Below are 19,509 nucleotides of genomic sequence, written 5' to 3' on the forward strand. Positions count from 1 at the left end.
CTTTTGGGCCAATATTCCAGAGCGTACACATTGCAGTGAAGTGTGGAGAATCCTTTAAAACACGGATAGCTAAGTGCGACCAAGTTCAGGAACGCCATTTTGAGCATTAACTTTAAGTAAAAGCTTACACAAAAATCTAAGTTTTTATTAATTCTGAAGCAGATTTCGAACCTTTCAGTAAATCATAAATTAGAGAAAAACTGAATTTCGTTAATTACAGTATTTTTAGCACGAATCGAAGAAAATGTTTTGACCATTTTTTTCTTATTTTTACCCATATTATCCGAATCTGTAAAATAATTGGGGGTTGCAGTTTGAAATTAAAAATTTAGCCCTCGCGCTTCCCGCACGAAGGGCGGGGGGGAATCAACTTTAGGACCAATACATTTCCTCTTCGGAGTGATTAAAGCTTGATATTAAACATTTCTTTATAAGATGCCCAGTATTCGAGATTTCTGGGTAAATGTTACACACTGCATAGGGTGTGTAAAATATGAATGTTCAGGATGGGGGGGGAGGGAGACCTCGTAAACGGTAATAGATGCATACTTGGTAAAATAGGAGAAAAGTTGCGCATTTAAGGAAATATTGTAGTTTCGTTGCGGAAACAGATCTAGAGGATTTCTTTTAGTTTTTTAGTTATTTGGATAATTTTTGGCATACTTCTATTCGGATCTCTTTAAGACACCCATTGCAGCTACTTAAAACACTATGAATACCGAATTAAAATCGGCATGATTTTTTATGATTCAGATCAGACTATTTAATGAATTTTACATTCACAATCAACTGATTGAACCGTTGATTGTTGGGCCGCGAGATATGTTTCTCTCCACTGGGGAAAATTCTCGAAAATTGGTCAAATTCACTGAAGATATATAAATTGACAAAATTATTGAAATTTCCATGAATAGCCACGCTGCAAATAAACCAACTGGACAGTGGTCAAAAATATTATTGTTATTCATTAGTGTTTAGTCCTTTAATTTGCAAATTCGATAGGACATAAAAAGGTTCTATGGCTCGTACAAAAAAAAAACAAACTAATTTAAATTCTTATTTTTGCACTTAAAATAAATATAAAATACATTCGATTTCTTTTAGCTTTACTTGAATTCCTTTCACGATACCGTAAGTGAATTTAAAAACAACCGAACTGAACATTAAAACGGGAACATCTTAGATAACTTCTAGATGAAGCAGCAAAACCTAATCATTTTTCATGAAATATTAAATAACAAACGGATACATGCGAATAGAAAACAAAATAAACCATGGTTAACCGAACATGGATAAAAGTGTATTATTAGCAGAAAACACAAATAAATGTTTAATAATCCCTTCATGGTTTTATTGGATAAAATTTACAATTCAAAATAGTGTTAACATAATTAAGAGTTATATTTAGATATTACTTTATTTAATTATCGAGTTATGATAAGAGATAGGTGAAAACGAAAACCACATATCCGTAGTAGTTTCTTATAAGCTTTAAGGCGACAGTCTCGATTTTACTTTATAAATGTTTGATTTGTCAAGAATAGTCGAAATACAGCCCTGGTAAATTTTTTTCGGTTTAAGGACAACTTGCACGGTGTTTTGGATTTTAATTTTTTTTTTTGATTATTTTTATAAAAGATATATAAGAGATTTTAGATCAATTTTAACACTCGAGTGAAATACAATGTTAGTACAAACTCTTTAAAATACCGACAGATTATTTCATTTCCGATTTTTTTTTTACATTTTCTATTATAATCAAAATGATACAAAATTTTTAATGTGGAAAAAGAATTAAATTTGGAAAATGTTGCATTTTTTGCCATAATAATGTTGTCAAAACGAAACTCATTTATGAAAGTGTACACCCTGGAAGAATGCAGCCAAACTGTAAATTTTTGAACAAGCCACGTAAGAATTTTTAAGGAATACTGACAATTTAAAAAACCAGTAAGAAGCCGCAACAAAAGCTATAACAAAGACCAAGGAGAGCATACAATGTTGTTGGTTACTGAAAATCCCAAAATATCGCTTTTCGAAATTGGATATTCCACAGGTATCCCAGAATCGACCGCTGTGTTTGTTTTACGCAAACAGAGGTATTATCCCTTTAAATTTCGTATTATCGGAGATTCCAATCCAAAAATGACGAAATATTACAGATTATACACAGAAATATGTAGATGATCGTAATTTTATACAAAAAATTATTTGGTGAGAAGGGAGTCATGTGACGTCCAATGGATTTTTCAGAAGAAGTACTCATTGCTCGACCAGGGAGAACCTCCATGTTTACATCGTCCACGTGGCTTTTGATTTGAGAAATGAGTGGAAATATTTTCTCTCGAATCATAGGTCCTTTCTTTTATAACCATTTTACTTGAAAAAGATTTAGAGAAAACTTTAGATAATTTTCCGTTGCTTAAACTCATAACTGTTCGTTTCAGCAGGGTGATAGCGCATAATGTAACAGTTGCGCAAGCATACATATCATGTAGAGTGGCTGGAAGATGGAATCGCTCACCCGCAACATCCTTGGCCTGCCCGTTCTCCAGACAATACTCTGTTAGATTTTTTCGCTGGGACCACATCAAAAATCGTGTTCATCGACGTTTCTGTGAGACGGAAGAAGAACCACAAGAGTTCCTGAAGCTTTCGAACCCTTCGCACCAAATGTGTCATTTAAAATTTTAATTGCGATTGTTAGGAAATTTTGTGTTAAAAATCAATGGTAATTTCTTCGAACGCTTTTTGTGAGTTAGTTCAGGTTAGTTAAAAAAAAAAAGCTGTTTCATTTTTATAACGTTAACTGCGTACACGTACGTAAATTAGCCAAGCATGCAAAATATCAAAAAAGTTATGACAAATCATAATATTGTGTCGGTTACTACCTATGATACATCATTGGATTGCTAATAGATAGTTATCTTAAACTCCAGAAAAAACTTACCAGGACCGCATTCACGAAAAAAGTCCTGACTCGTTGCTAACAAGGGAGATGTCATAGACAAAAGCCAAGATTGTCGTGTTATAAAGATTTGCAGAAAAAAAGCGATTTTTAGTTTTCATCTATTCATAATCAGAGTTCGGGAAAAACGTAAAAAAAAACTAGAGAATTTCGTTTTTTTCGAAAACAACTAAAAATGCAAAAGAATTTTGCAGGTGCGTTTGCATTATTCTTTTACCTTGCATTATCTTTTACGAGATTTCCATACCGAACATCCTTTTCTTGTACACACTGTGTATAATACTGATTAAGCGATTTACTTCGTCTACAAATGAAGCTAATTGGTCCACCAGTTTAGGAGAAAGATCCCCGACAATCACACATTCGCCTGGAGATGATTTGCACACTGGCGCTGGTTCTTTCTTTATAAAGTAGACCCCTTAAAAATCAATTAGTATAAATTAAGATTCAGAGAAAGGTACAATACAAGGTGAAAATGAGTCGGGAAATGCTTCGTTTTTGAAATATACAGGGTTGGAAGTGAATGTGTAGTGTCGTCAATATCTCAAAAACTATTCGACGTAGATTAATTAAATTTGGACGATTCTGTCGTAAGCAACTAAAAAATTTCGAGAAAAAAATTGAATTTTTTCTACAGGTATAAGCGTAATTAATTTCATTTAACGAGCACTTTTTTCCCTACTGCGACGCACCTACCTTTGGTTTTAAGCTGGACTAATGGAAATCCATTGGAGGGTACTAATTGGGCTGCAGGAGTCAAAATGATGACTAATAAATTAGGGGAATGTCTCTCCAAAAATTTTTTGACCATAGCCTTATACTCTTCAGTGGACATGAGTCGGGTCCATTTCTCCGATTTGAGTTTCAAAGACTTTTGCACGTAAGCGCCCAAAAAGTCCAGACGCTTATCTACCACCGGTACTGCCGGTTGTTCCATGATTGAAGAAAATTACGCACCTTTAGGTGAAAGTATAAAATCCAGCGTGCAAATAAACGTTGTTTGTCTCTACGTGCTTTGCCTTAGCAATATTAGACAAAACGGGGGTTTTGAGGATACGCAGGTGTGGAATTCCCAAGAAAATTGTAATTTAATCACGTTCCTGAACTAGTTTTACTTAAAATAGAAGTGATGGCTTGACTCTTAAATTCCTGCTTACCCCTGAAACTTTCAAACAATATAACCCAAATTCAGAGACAATAATCAATTTCGTGTTTCTGTGACAAAGATTAACTAACTTTTGCGAGGATTTTCCTGGTTGTGGAATGCAAATTTAAAGAATAACCCGTACCATGACACGATGATGGCATTCAGTCACATAAAGTGTATCGTAAATACTAATACAAAACGGATTAAAATTGCGTGTCTCTGTTTCATATTTAATTGGGGTAAAATAGATCTTGTAATTATGAAATACATCAGCAGTTGGCACTCCCCAATTAAGCTCTGAAGCTAAGAGGGGAGGAACGGAATTATGCCTTCTCATGTGTTGTAGATATGAAAATCAGTTAGGCCACGTTAAGAAAGGAAAAGCAACGAATCTGAAAAACCTTCAATAATTTCGCAGTTACGGTATGTGCATCGAGAAGAGTTTCCAGACTAACTTTACCCCACCTTCCACTACTTGTATGAATATCTAATACAAATGTTTAATGCGTATTCGACACGGAACTCTAGTTTGCAGACTACATAGCGTGCCAGGTCAATTGCAGGGATTTTATTAATAATTCTGAATTTTATCAGATTTGTTAATGAATTTTTCACATTCAGCATTATTGTAAACCTTAATTTGTGAGTGCCAGGTTTCAGTCTTGCATAATGGAGTAGCAGAGCGAGGAGAGTGCTGATGGAGCTAAGGCTCAGTTTGGAATGTTCCGTTGAGGACTCGCACAATCGGAAAACGCATGTGATGTTGAAGGTGCTGTGCGAAATCTCATATGTTTTGAAAAAAAAAGAAGAAGCGAGTTCCACCCTTGGTACGTTCCTGGTTTTTCTTATCAAAGTTTAAATTTTTTAAATGACGAAGATTATTTTGTCTGCAATCGCCTAAGTATCCTGTCAAAACCATAGAAATTATAATTTTTTAAACTGAAAATATCTCACCCCAGCAAAGGAGTTTCTTATTCCTGATTAACTTGTTTCAATGTTGGTAAATTGGCAATTTTTCGTGTAAAAAGCGAAGGAAGCAAAGTCATAATGACCAAAAACGGATTAGAATTGTGACTTTTTTACATTTAGCTACAGATTTTCAGAATAACTCCTTCACTAAGTTTTCTCTTGTTTGGTGCTCGAGATAGGGCACGCCGCTGTTTCCGACGTTAGAACTTTGCTACTTCCAAAGTTCGCATGCTGAAAATTCCATTGGTGTTCAATTAAAAGTTTACCAGCGATAATCATCAGGATTGCGGTAAACACTCAGATCTCAGTACGTCCACTGGGCTCCATTTAATCGAAGCGCAAATTTCGTACGCCTATGGTGGATCGAACAGTAAATTTAGAAAATTATATGAGATAGAGCAGTAGTATTTTACTCAGAAACCTGTTAGCGTTTAATTAAAACTCTAGCGGCAGCAATTTTTGAAAGATTATTCATTTTTAATTATCGTGTTTTAGAAAGCGCTCAGTACTCAGTATGTCCACGGTTTTGTTGGATCGAAATGCAAATTTCCTAAATTTAGAGAGTCCTTCAATTCGAAATCTACTCGACAGCAGCAACTTTTCAAAATTCTTTCCTTCCGAGTCGATTAAATTTTAGGTTTGTCTCATCACTGCTACATCTCTAGCTTGATTGCGGAGTTTTGAACTAATTTCGAACCACTGTAAAATAGTTTTGAAGGAAATCAAACCGGCCCCATGACATTATCCTGGCGCTCTCCTGAAGATTTTGACTAATCTTTGAGTAAGTCGCATAGGTTCAGATCTGGCCATCTTGTAGGCCTCCGTAGCGTTTAACCAAAAATAAGGCGTTTTACGCACTCTTACCGATATCCAATGTTGCTTCGTTTGGCCGCTACAGGGCGCCAAAGTTCTCAAATTAATGTCGTTTTTTCGAAATGATTGCTAAGCGCTTTTGTTGATTTTCACTAATTTTGGAAGTGAAAGTTACTACATAAATTGACGCGCTTCGACGCGTGGAAATGTTGAAAATAGCGTTTGATTCATAAATAAAAGTCTTTATTTTGGTTTCTGCCCGTACAAATATCTTTAATTTCTTCTCTGCCACTAGTCGACTTTAATTAGGGACTTATTTGTCTATCGTAGAATTTTCACTAAACCGACAATTTCACTGGAAAAAAATTGTTTAGGACACGTTGTAGTTTATTATTGTTGTGAAAACAATTTTGAAAAAAAGTCCGACACAATGCCCAAAGTGCAGAATAATTTTCTAAAAAGGAATTTGTTTATGCATTGAAGAAACAGGTAAACATTTTGAACATCTGTAGTAAAAATTGAACTAAGTTGGTACCTGCTTCGAATTTTAACTTTTTTCATGTTTTTGTTCCAACTAAACAGCAATGATAAATTGCACGGTATTGTAAATGTTTTTTTTTTTATGGAGAAACAGAATGCTTGGCGACAGTTTTCCAAAAAAAAAAAAACCAAAAAGTATTAAAGTAAAGTCAGCATTTGGCAAAGAAAAAATTAAAGCTATTTGCACCAGCGGTAAAAAAAATTCAAATTTTTATTAACGAACCAAGCACCAGTTTTTAAATTTTCACTCATTAAAAGAGATTCCGCTCACGTCGAAAGACGCCAATTTACGGATTTAGTTTGCAAACTAGTGAAAATCGATAAACCCGTTTAGCAATTATTTCGAAAAAAAAACTATATTAATTTGAGAATTTTGGCCCTCAGCAGCGGCCAAACGAAGCAACATTGGATGTCGTTAAGTGTGCCTAAAACGCCTTATTTTTGGTTGAAACGTTTTTGGTCAAACGTTGTACAGTAATTCCAGAGACACCTTGAATATGTCAAGAAGTTAGAAGGTATTTAGCTCAAAAACCGATGGGCATTTCATCAAAACTATGGCATTAACGATTTTCCTAAACTGCGCCCATTGGAGGACTTACGAGTATAGTCCCAGAAGTACCCGTCCTGACATATAGATGGCGATTTTTTTGCTAAAAATTTGTCAATATTACACACATCCAACCTTAACCAGCTTAGGGGTAAAGTTTAAGGGTGTAACGCTGACTTGTGCCTGTTTTGGGGCCGTTTTAGAGATTTCGCGAATATGGAAGAAATTGGTCATCGATACGCGATTTAATATTTTCGTTTGAAAGGTCTTGGGCCATCAAGACGAAGTTAGATTCTACTCGGGGGGCAACTAGGTCCTTCGTTAACAACAGTAAAATATTGAATGGGAAAGTTTAAGCCCGGGATGCGGGCCACAAAGACGGACTCCGCAGTGGTTGACCCAATGACGCTCCAGATCTGCCCTCTCCAGAATTTGTGGTGAAAATCTACAAAACCGTAATCGAAGATGGGCTTTTCAAAAAGAACTCTACATCGTATTTTGACCGAACAATTGCATATGAGAAAGCTGTGTGCTAGATCAACGAAAACAGTGAGGATGCCCCCCAGGGGAGTGCTTGACAAAATTTCGCACCAATAAAACCGAATTTTCGCGTCGTTTCGTGACCATGGATGAAACGTGGGTCCGTCATTTAACACCTGAGACGAAAGAGCAATAAAAGTAATTAACTCAAAGTGGAAAATCGGCTCCGAAAGAGGGGAAAACATTTCCATCTACGGGAAAGGAGCTGACGCCAGTTTTCGGCATCATTTTTATTGATTGTCTCTCTAAAGGAAAAAAATTAACGAATAATATTATACAAATTTATTGCAGTTTTTGAGCGAAGAAATTGGCAAAAACGAAATTTCTAAACCTGAAAAAATAGCTCTGTGGAAAGAGCTATTCCAATAATGATGAGTCGGAGTCCCAGGTTGGTGGTTTTGAGACATTCGAAGCTTTTTACTATAAACGGGGAATACAAGCCATGGAAGATCGCTGGGAAAAGTGTGTCATTCTCAATAGAGACTATTTTGAAAAATAATGTATTTTTTTCCATTTTTTTTTCTTCGAGCGTTAGATTAGGTAATTCTGGAACTGCCCTCGTAATTAGGTGTCAGCATTCAGAAGTAGCTCCAGTACTCGCAAAATTTCTAAAATAAATTTATTAACACCGAAATGTCTTAAGCTGTCCAGTGTTCTATATTCAGCAAACCATCAATACCCAGTACGTCCCTGGTTTTTACTTCAGGGAAATGTAAACATCGTAAGCGATAGGAGACAGTTAGAGGATACTTTCTTCAAAAAACCATTTGCGCTTAACCACTTACAGCACGCTTCTCGTTTTTCTCTCGCAAAAGTTTTAACCTCAAGAAACGCTACTAAAGCAACGTTTTCCATCCTTTAAATAACAATATTCTACTTCTAGACAATTTTGGTTTTGACTGATACATATCAAAGTATGTGTGTGCTGAAGTGTAAATTTAGCAGGTTTGGAGCTTCTGTTATAATAATCGCTACGTAAAATTGTTGGTTTATTTTAAAATTAAATGACGCAGTACCGTGTAGCATATAGAATGTGCTAGTAAGCATCGCTGTTGCTGTTAAGCAACAAGCGAGAAACCTTTGAGAGGGGAGGTGACGTGACCGGTGGAATGCCTACCTGTTCACCATTACCATTACCCCTCCACTGGTTTGTTCTTACCGTGCTCTTGCTTTTATCCCATCTGCAGTACCATACCCGTAGTACTTATAACTGTTTTCGCATGAAGACCATGTTGGTTCGATAGTTTTCGAGTGATCCAATGGGTGAACTTCCGGAAGAAACCCACCCCTCGTGTGTTTTTTATGTTTGTTGTGATCGTACCCTAAAGCTGTCGGTTGTAATAAGTTCTGTGCTTGGAAGCTTGCCCGATCTAATCTCCGTCTAAAGGAATCTATTGCCGCCAAGCAAGGTAAAATGCGTGTGTATGTGGAATTCTTGCAGTGACCACAAGGTATTATTGGCCTTTTTACCTATTTGTTACACAATATACGTGTGTATATAGAAATATGTCCCCATGCACACTTGTTCTTTACGTTTACGTTACGGCCCTTTTAAATAGTTTTAACCGACATAATGAGATTATTATTTGTCCTGGACAATATTGATAATAATGGACTAAAATGGTAAAAGATGATTGTTGACACAAATCTCAAATGGGCGTTGAAGCATCGGAGGGTATCTTGGTTGTCTTGGATCGGCTCATCTATTATCTATCTGTAAATAGCAACGGCTTAATCACCGCGATCTGCGTTTACAATTCACCGCCTATAGCGACATTTTTTAACGATCATCCGTTATTTTCGGCTGCGGAATTTCCAAAATAGCCACCTTGAGCTTTAAAATAGATCGTCGGACTTGGAGGTCGCCATCGAAAATAACAAACGGAAGAAAACGAACAGAGATTCTCATTGAAAAACTCGTGTGAAAATTCGCTCCTAGAGACATACCTCACATACCAACAATTAAATGACCTTCCCAAGTATAACTCGTAATGTTGGTATTCAATATGCGAACCCAGCACTATCCATCGCGAATTTTACCATCAACATTAGCGCGTCAGTACCAAATTGAAACTGTAAATAAAAACATTTCGTGTGATATCTCAGAACTCCCTGCAGGGGAATTCGCGAAAGGTTCATCCCTTCCTACACAGCCAGAAGTAGTTTAATAGCGAAATTAATATTGAAACATCAGAGAAATCTAAACTTACACTGGACATGGGAATATCGAAATCTCACATTCGGCCAATCTGCGAAAGTTTCGTTCGAGTCGCTTTCTGCTTGTGAAGACTGCAACAACTCTGTTTCAGAACTGCGGTACGGACGCGAAGACTTCATGGGTTCTGGTTCTGAATAAATGTTACCGTCCTAAATTCGAATGGGATCTAATAACCATCCTTAGAGCTACCACGCAAAGTATCAACATTGTGAGCATCAACTCGGATTGTCCAAGACACGCCTTGTAGAGGCACAACAGGATAAATTGGTCACTGAAGGGAAATTGATCACTTAAAGGAAATTGATCACGGAAGGGATCGCGAAGATAAGGGCGAACGTTAATTGGACCAGGACCACTGCTTTCAGATTTAATTTATTCGTCTTTTCGGACTGGAAACTACAGTCTCGTCACCTGTTTAGGTCATTGTCCACCTTTCTGGGGGGCTCACAATGAGGTGCACCGAGAAAGTAATTGAACACCTAAGTAATCATTATGTTTCCACATGCTGACATCGATCTGCCTGTAACACGTTGAATCCGTGAAAAACTGACCTATCTGATCAAGATCAAATCCCAGCGCTTGTTGGTGTTGGGTTCGGAGAATTCACGCAAATTCGAATACAGAGACCCCTAAATTGCTAAATCGCAGTCACTCAGAGAATACATATCTACTCTGATTTTCGTTGATCGTCCTCGTAAATTAAATCCATCAAGATCATAATTAATAAATGGCTTGTTATTTCTTTTTAGATCCACATAAGGACACTGAAATAATTATTCAAAATACCTAAAAATCGATCAGCGAAACCTAATGATTCGGGAGCATTCTGTTCATCTCCCGGTCTAGAGTTTTTGAGAAAAGCGATACTTTTCGAATACCTACGCCCTTTCGTCCTGTGACTTCCAAGAAAGCCAGAGGCTTCGCCGTCGCTTTCGCAACAGGTCAAAATTATTCTACCAAATTTCAACGCTTGGCTGCTCTTATAGGATCGTTTTTAGTGCCTTTTTTAAAAATATTACAATGATCGTCAAAACGACAACAATTTTCAGTCAAATTCATACCACCTGAATGAATTCATTGGTTCAGCCCACACCCGAATGTAACTTTCAGCCTTTTTTGCAGTGTCAGATATGTAAAGTTAAGATAATTTAAACATACGTTGTCCTGAAATAGTGCGTCAGTTTCTGAGCTATTTAGAAAAATTCGACAGCTGCAAGGTTCCGTGGGAACCGGCATTGTGCGCTAACCGTTGTGAACTCAGAAATAACATGATTCTGAGGCTCGAAGAGGACCTGACGAGGTACCTTATAACGTTTTTTAATTAAAAATTAGTCTTCGACTACGGTTTAAACAGGCCTCCAAAATAGCATGATTCCAAACCTCAATAACTTACCTGTTTCGAATGGAATGTCCCAGTTGGCTAAACGGCATCGTGTTCAGAACTCAAAAATCTGCAATTTTTGTTAACACTGCCCTGTTCCTAAACCCAGTCATTTTTGACTTCCCGAAAATCGCCCCTTTTTTAGCTTTTGAATATTTTAATATTCGTGAAAAATGCCATTTTGACATTTTTTATGACTTCTTCTCTAGCTCATGGAGTGCGCTTATCACAACTTGCAATTTACGGTTATCACAGGTATAAAACGACAAATAGTCTCAGAATTTTAAAATTTACGTCACTTTGATGTAGTGTGAATTCAAAATTACTGAATTATTATTTTTCTGCTTTTTAATTTGAGAAGCTGATAGAATCAGGTAGATGTGCCATTCCTCTGTTTAAAAATAAATGTTTCCAAATTGTTTATTACTTCCAAATTCGGCGTGTTGTTACCATCTCGCCAGATTTCATCATTGTCGAAACACTCAGAAACCAATGGGGGGCGATATCCTGGAACTCAGAAACGCCTGGGTTTAGGGATAGGGTGATGTTAGCATGAGTTGCGGATTTTCGAATTCTCAGTACGAGAAAAGCGGGACGTTCCATTTAGGACGAGCGAGGTGTTGAGGTTTGCAGTCATGCAAACTAAAACACGTCATAAGTCAGCTCGTTAAGTCTTGTTTGGGCCCCGGAAGGCTCATACCGAAATTCACGGCGGTCAGCGCTCAAAACTGATCGCTGCGGAACCTCGCAGCTGTCGAATTGATCGGAATAGCCCGCAAACGGTGAATTTTAAAAATAGGACACCCTACACATACCGACCCTAAAATTTAATTAAAAATTCAAAAATAACCAAAAAAATTGGAGGGTTCCATTGGAAGAATCGAAGCTGTATGTCGTCACACTTTTCGGGGTCGCTCTGTACATTTGTATGGAAGTATGACGTACTATTGCAGCACTCTGTAGAGTCACACAAAAATTTAAATTTAAATTTTGAAGATTTTAAATGCGCTTTCCTCGATTTCTTGCCGACCGCAACGATGTTTTATATGTGCGTTCACAAATATACAGTTGTCTGCGTTTATCCACAAAACTGGTCGGTACTAAGCGGTTCATGTCCAGCTATTAAGACGCATATTGCCCAAATGTCCATTTAAAAATGCAAAATGTCACAGAAATATACTAATTAGTTCGGATTTACGTACCCATGCCGAAACACTAAAACGGCGGTACCGTACAGAACCTTGTAGTATCAAAAAGTAAAAATGCGCCTCGTATAACGGTTGAAATTCCCGAGTTGTTTAAACGGGCATAAATTACGACTTTTTGGTCGTTTTTAGAGATAAAGAGGCTTGCTTAAGTAAACCACTTTTCTATTTAATTGATAAGGCTTCAGATTATACAATTTTCAAATAAACAAACGGGAAATTAGAAGGCAAGTTTCGGTTTGTCTCGGTTTACATTCTGGATATCTTGCTACGGACAGGCGAGATATCAGTTAATTCCTGAGAAAGCAAGCTTAAAGCAAACACACAAGAAAGACCTAATAAATATCTATTGCTTATCATTCTGCAGTATACTGTATACGCTATCTCCAAGATTAGGACGCACTCTACAAGAGTTGTCGTTTTCTTTCGGTTCTACAGCATGTCTCCGGATGGAGTTGCCAAAGTAGAACATTTCTTATTTTTCATTTCATGAAAAATATGTGTTCTTCACGAATGTGATCTTCGTCGTGCTGAATGACCGAATTTAAAAAAATATATGGTGCAATTATACCATGGAAGGAACTGCGCACCGTGAACATAGTTAACGTTATGAAAAATACTCAGGAGACCCCGTTTTCACAGAAATCTCAAGCATTCGGAAAATTATTTTTGTTTTTTAAACCGTATTGAGTTTAAATATTTATGGCAATGTCAATAGGGCCGCCACTGGTGTAATTAAAAACATTTTTCTCCCTAAAAGGTGTTTCTTTGCACCTAAATTGCGCTCCCCAATTTCCATTAAAATGTTTGATGTCAGGCTTATTAGAAAAAAAGTATGAAAATTATCATTTTCATCACCCCCTATTCAGGCAGGACGCGAGAACGGACCCATATTCGTATGAACTCTATTTCATCCTTCGGTTACTGGAACCTAGAGCAGGCAGTTGGCAGGGTTATTCTGAAGGACCTTGTAGATCTTCTTCCATACTTAAATAAACGTACCAAACTTCCGGACCCACTTTTACTTGCCGTATCGCCAGTAGCTGGATAGAGTTGGTGCCCCCCGTATCTCACCTCATAACTTCGACTCAGCTATGAATATCTCTATAGCGGTAAATTTCACACTGTTTCGCTTTGTCCCATAAAAATTTGACATTATTTTTTGTTTTTTCCGGCTCTATGAGTTTACGATCAAAGAGAGGTGATTTCACTGAATAACTCTGCTTGCCGTGCGGCTCTATGTTGTGTCTCGCCCCCTCCTCACCCCCGCAACGACATCTTCTTAACAGATTGTGATTTTCTTAAAATTCAAAAACGGCATTAAGCAGGACGGAAAATACGATCTTTTGGCGTTGTCAAGCGAGCATAACTAAATGTCTTTCAAAACTACATTTAATGGTGTATTGAAAATGAAAATTTATCGATTGGTTTTTGAGAAAAACGGCTATAAATTTGGTAAAAAATGCATTACTATTGATTCAGCTAAATAGGAGGTGAACAATGAAAAAACTGCTTTGTTCATAGCCAATTGGTTTGTTTTCGATTATGTGCTTACACAGAGTCTTTGTTTCTTCCTTTTTCCTGACCAAAAGCTGTTTGCGAGCACAAAACTGAAAACAAATCAATTTCTCAGCAATAAACAAGTTTTGTTCATTTTTTCCGTACGAGCATAGCCCCAGAGGTACCTGACCTAACACTTTAAGAAAAAAAAATGGAAAATACTACATTATTGCTCTACATAGTCTCCCTTGAGATTGGCACACCTTTCCCAACGATCTATCGCATTCATATCGTGTTTACAGTAAGAAGCTTTTATTGTTTCAAAATAGGCCCTAACCTTGGACTTCACCTCTTTAATGCTGGCAAATCTTTTTCCTCTGAGCTATTTTTTCAAGTTTGAAAATAGAAAACACTCTGGGGAGCTAAATCTGGCGGATGGGATCGGCAAAGGAAGGATCAAAGCTAAGTTGAGTGATTTTCGCCATTTTGATGACGGAATTGTGAACTGGTGCGTGGTTTTGATGAAATAAGACTTTCTTTTTCGCCAAATGAGGTTGCTTTTTCCGAATTTCTTCCCTCAAATACTGCAATAGATCTCTTTAATATTCTCCGTTCATTGTTTTCTCCTTTAGACAGACAGTCAATGAAAATTATCCCAAAAAACTGACGCCACCACCTTTCCTGCAGAAGGAAAGGTTTTCGCCTATCTTTGGAACCGATTGTCCCCTTTGGGTCCACTGTTTTGACTGGTCCCTCGTCTCAGGTGTAAAATGACGGACCCACGTTTCATCCATGGTCATGAATCGATGCAAACGTTGCGCTTTGTTGATGCGAAACTTCGTCCAAACACTCCCTTAAACCATCCTTACGGCGTTATTTCTATTCAATTGTGAGCAATCGCGGCACCCATTTTACGTACAGCTTTCTCACATCCAATTGTTCGGTCAAAACACGATGACCAGTACCTTTTTAAATGCCCCCCGTGTCTGCTAACTCGCGCCATTTCAACTGACGGTCTTCCAGAACAATTTCGTGGATATCCACCACAATATCTAGAGCGGTCAGAGCTGTAGTACCATTGGGTCGATCACTGCGGAGTTCGTCTGACCGCGTTTAAACTCTGCCACCCATTATTTTACAGTTGTTAACAAAGGACAAGATTCTCCGAGAGTAGGATCCATCTCCGCCTTGATGTTGGATGGACCAAGACCTTTCAGGCGAAGGTATTGAATCACGTATCGACTATCAATTTTTCCCATGCTCGCGAAATCTCTAAAATCGTTCACTGGAAACGGCTCCAAAAGAGACATAAATCAACGTAACACCCTCAAACTTTATTAAGGTCAGGTCTTTGTAATTCCGGGATTGTCCTTGTACAATTTAGCTGAGCTTGTATTGCATTTTTACCAGATTCGTAGCTGTTCCTCCGAAAAACTTATCTGGAGGTTACGAGTCGCAACGCACCGTCGAATGCAGTTTTGAAAGACTTTGGATTTAAGATGTCATTTTACCCAAGCACCCTACGTTACGCCTATGGATCTATTTCCCCTTGCATTGTTCCCATTTGATTTCTCATGTAAACCTAATGGTGATGTTCCAGCGCAATTAGAGCACTGATTCATTTAAGAAACGTCATCCCTTTGTCTGATACGACAAAATCATCAAAGTACAGTTAGCTTAGACCAAAGATCTAAGATCCGTTTAAATTACTAACTACCCTCAGCGATGCGCTCTAGATAAATTCACGTTATCAGTCGCACGCCCATGGTCTCACGGTAGTAGAAGCAGTCAAGACTCTTTCGTTCTTAGACACATTCGAAGGCATTCACATTCCAGATTCATGGAGATTCTATTATTCTAGGTTCATTCAAATTATTATTAGATTATTAAATAGCGTTGCTGAATCTCTTGTGCCCTAAATACTCGTGCTATCCTTCTCCATTGGAAACGTTAGTGAAGTAAAAAGTTGTTAGTGAGTTGTCTCAATCCTGACAAATCTACATCGTGACGTCAGGCACGTATAAAATGCCGGTTGGTGTCACAACATCCCTTAAAACTGCTTCTTAAAAGATAAGAGGTGGGGGGCAGGGGAGGAGGACGATTTAGAGCCGCACGGCATGCGCCCCGTTCGTGCCCCCTGAATACATGACCAGTATCACACAACCACTTATTAACTCCACCCAAATTTCCCTCAATTTAAGACCCGAAACCTCATCCAATCAAATCTTAATGTTTCTGTTGTCTTAATGGCTCCATGTTTATCGAACGAGACTCAACAATACTTATCAACGGCAATCAATTAAATCGTGTAACGTATTGAACCTGGAATACGTGCCATGTTTATCAACAAAAACTCGTATTACATTGCGTTTCGACATTTGAAAGGCCGTTTTAAAGGAAAACCTCTACTGAGACATATGGAGCTAATCTAAACTTAAGTAAACACGGCCGTTAAGTTAAGTGCGAGATGTACTGCACAATCCCGATAAGGTTTTAGCTGAAATTCGTTCGTGTTCCGGATTATGTCAATTTAAGTGAAATTAATTTTCTTCGAAAGCGAGCTCTGCGGATTGTGTATTTTTTCTCAAATCGGTGGCTGACCACGGTTCATGTTTAAATCGGTATTTTTACCATTGTCCAAAGGTTTAATTGGACGGATTAACTTTTGCTTTCCGGCCGCAATGGACGTCCTACTTTTAGCTGCTTCCAGGTAAGGGCGCCCCACCTCCCCAAACAGCAGATTTCCGCAATCAGTTTTAAATCGCGATTTTGTGACTAATTGCGTCTCTTCTGGGAGATATTCATTAGAAGGACTTTCTAATGCCATTAGACCGATTATTCTTGTCGTCAGTCCGGTTTTTAAACGCAATTAAATTAAGTCACCGAGTGCAGTTGCATCGACAAGGAAAATCGCGTTGCTTCGCGTGCGTGCATCACTTAAAAAAAAAAAATAATAATAAAAAAAAATTAAAATTATTCCCTGTATAATGCCTGAACGTTCGAATGTATCGAGATTGAAACCCAACGGCGGCAGACCCTTGGGACTTAGGCAAAAACTCTTTGATCCTTCTCACCAAACCCAGCGGATATAATCCCCTCCTTGTCTCCTTGACCCTTCGCAAAATACCTTATTTCTATGGCAATCCTAACCGATATAAATCGGTCAAATCAGACACAACAGACGCATTTCCTTTTCAACTTTTAATCGATAACACAATTACGGATCCTACAGCTAGGGACAATGGAAAGAACACGTGTTTGAACAAATTGATAATATTGTATCGTATACCTCAATGAGCAACTAGAACTCTTACGGCTTTTCTTCCCTTGTTTTACCGGTCTACATCGAGGGCGCAAGCGTCCTTCCAACCCCGGCAGTGAAATCCAGATTGCATTTCCCGATCCTCCGTTAAAATTACAGCCCTTCCTTGGTATTACTGGGTATTATTACCCTCTCTCTTTACCGAATGCACACGTATAAACTTCTGTGTCCTCTGGTACTATTGAACCTTCCGCGACCATGCTTGGAGTGTACAAAAAGAGCTTGATCAAAAATGGTGACCTAAATGTAGGTTTTGATATGTAAAATCGTTGTGGTGAATGTGATATACATTGTAATTCCGTCATGTTCTCTTGTTTGTGGCAAATTTGGGAATGGTGAGTGAAACAACATAGTTTTAAGAATTTGGTTACACACAATTCTTAGTTAATAACCAGAAGTTAACCGTTACATCCAGAAAATACTGAGCGTAACAGAAAATTCGGATCGTTATAATTATATCATAGTTGGAAAACACATGCATTAACGCATCAATGGATGTGTTAAAATAATATTATCGCTGAGTTCAAGATTGATTTGAAAAGCTCTAGTTTATTTATCTTCGAAGCGTATGGCCTGAAACTAGTTCGACATCGAATTTATTATTAAACCGGTCGAAGGATCTAAATTGATAATGCACATTGAAACAATAGATGGAATAAATCGCTCTGATTAGTTAACTTTACTGTGATCAACCTCCCTGGAAACGTGAACCTCTGAAACATCAAATTTTTTTTTTATTGTTTTATAAAATGTGAGGAAATTTTTCTCAAAAAAAAGTAAAAAATACTGCAATAGTGGATCGAACTTCCTCAGCTTCCGTCCTAATGAAGTTGACAATTTTTGTTCTTCTGCAAGATAGCACAACGCATAAGGGCGCATTTCCAGAGATGAGTTTTCAATGTCCAAGACGACCCCAATAGTGACGATATACAACTTCGTTATTTTAAACGGAACCCCTCAATTTTTTTGTTATTTTCAAATTTCTCGTTAAATTCTTCGTTAAATTAAATTGAAGGTAAGTTTGTGGGAGCTGTCCTATCTTTAAAATTTAACGTTTTCGAGTTTCTCCAAAAATTTGAAGAAGCTGAGAGCGCCAAGGTGCCGCGGAAATCGGGATTGTGCGGCGACCGCTGTGAATTCCGAAATCAGCCTTCTGGGGCTCAAAGAGCACTTAATAAGCTAAGTTTTGATGTGTTTGAATTTAAAAAAAAGTCCTGTACTACCGCCGAAACAGGCATAAGAAACTGCGTGACTTCAATAACTTGCTTATTTCACACGGAATGCCCCAATTCTCGCGATGGCGTCGTGTTCGAAATTAAAAATCTGCAATTTTTATTAACAGAACCCTAACCCTAAACCTAGCCATTTCTGATTTCCCAAAAATGGCCCTTTTTTCGCCTCTAAATTTTTTTAAACCCACGAAAAATGCCAAAATCGCATTTCTTTTCTAGCCGATGAAGTACCTTCATCACAATTTTCAGTTCACGGTTATCAAGAGACAATAAATAGTTTGTGAGTTTTCTGATCTTCATTTCAGTTTGATTTTAAAAATTGCGAATATTCTTATTCAAAATAATGAATTTTTCAGAGGAAAAGTGTTAATTGGCACGGCGTTGGTCTTGGGAGAAAGTGAGAAAAATTGTTTCCTGACCCGTAGAACCTATGCTGCTCAGTCTCCTGAGAAACACCATTTAGAGGCCATCAGCTTTCGTAGATTACTTGAGCGATTTCTGCAGGCTGGGAGTGTCGATTATGACAAATAAGAAAGAACAAAAACTGTCAAAATTCATACGATGTGAGAGAACATTTAGAAACCAAAAAGGGACAATTTCCGGAAACTCAGAAATGTCCCAGTTTTGGTGTGTAGGGCTATGTTAACAAAAGTTGTAGATTTTTTAATTCAGAACACGATGCTATCGAACAAATTGGGACATCCCATTTAAAATAAGGAACTTATTGAGGTTTGAGGTCATGCAACTTTGGAGGCCTATCTAAACCGTTATGTAGGACTTATTTTTAATTAAAACACGTCATAACGTACCTTGCTGGGCCCTCTTTGAGCTTCAGAAGATTAATTTCTAAGTTCGCAGCGGTTAGCGCACAATACCGATTTCCACGGAACCTTGCAGCTGTCAAATTTTTCCGAATAGCTGGAAAACTGTCAATTTTAAAAATAGAACACTTTACATGCATTGACCCTAAAATTCAGCGAGAAGTCCGAAACTAAAAAAAAAAAAATTGGAAAATTTCATTTAAAATAACGAAGCTCGCGTTTTTTTGGGGCACCCTGTACATTAGAAAATAATTTCTTCAGGTACACCTTTATGTGTTGTGTAATCCTGCAGAAGAAAAAAATGAC

General features: G+C 37.7%; 2 protein-coding genes across 7 annotated transcripts in view; one reads left to right on the top strand and one right to left on the bottom strand.

The window, feature by feature from the left end:
* Positions 1–3,129: 3,129 nt before the first annotated feature.
* LOC136347114 (dynein beta chain, ciliary-like) lies at positions 3,130–4,323 on the bottom strand. The gene is made up of 2 exons (XM_066296811.1): positions 3,665–4,323; positions 3,130–3,386 (listed from the first exon to the last, which is right to left on the bottom strand). Exons 1-2 carry the CDS (start codon positions 3,903–3,905, stop codon positions 3,199–3,201), a joined length of 429 nt encoding a protein of 142 aa, XP_066152908.1. The 5' UTR covers positions 3,906–4,323; the 3' UTR covers positions 3,130–3,198.
* Positions 4,324–8,546: 4,223 nt separating this feature from the next.
* The window catches only part of kmr (kramer), a 30,496-nt gene continuing 19,533 nt past the window's right edge, over positions 8,547–19,509 (top strand). For 2 of the 6 annotated variants that reach the window (XM_066296696.1, XM_066296698.1), the window contains exon 1: positions 16,177–16,538. In XM_066296696.1, the coding sequence (XP_066152793.1) occupies positions 16,438–16,538 (101 nt within the window). In that variant the 5' untranslated portion in view covers positions 16,177–16,437. Of the gene's footprint in view, positions 8,976–16,175; positions 16,539–16,558; positions 17,486–19,509 lie in introns of those variants that run through there. The other 4 variants (XM_066296700.1, XM_066296699.1, XM_066296701.1 and 1 more) reach the window with 4 other exon arrangements.

Source organism: Euwallacea fornicatus, chromosome 26, assembly GCF_040115645.1.
Source record: "Euwallacea fornicatus isolate EFF26 chromosome 26, ASM4011564v1, whole genome shotgun sequence".
NCBI classification, from domain to species: domain Eukaryota; kingdom Metazoa; phylum Arthropoda; class Insecta; order Coleoptera; family Curculionidae; genus Euwallacea; species Euwallacea fornicatus.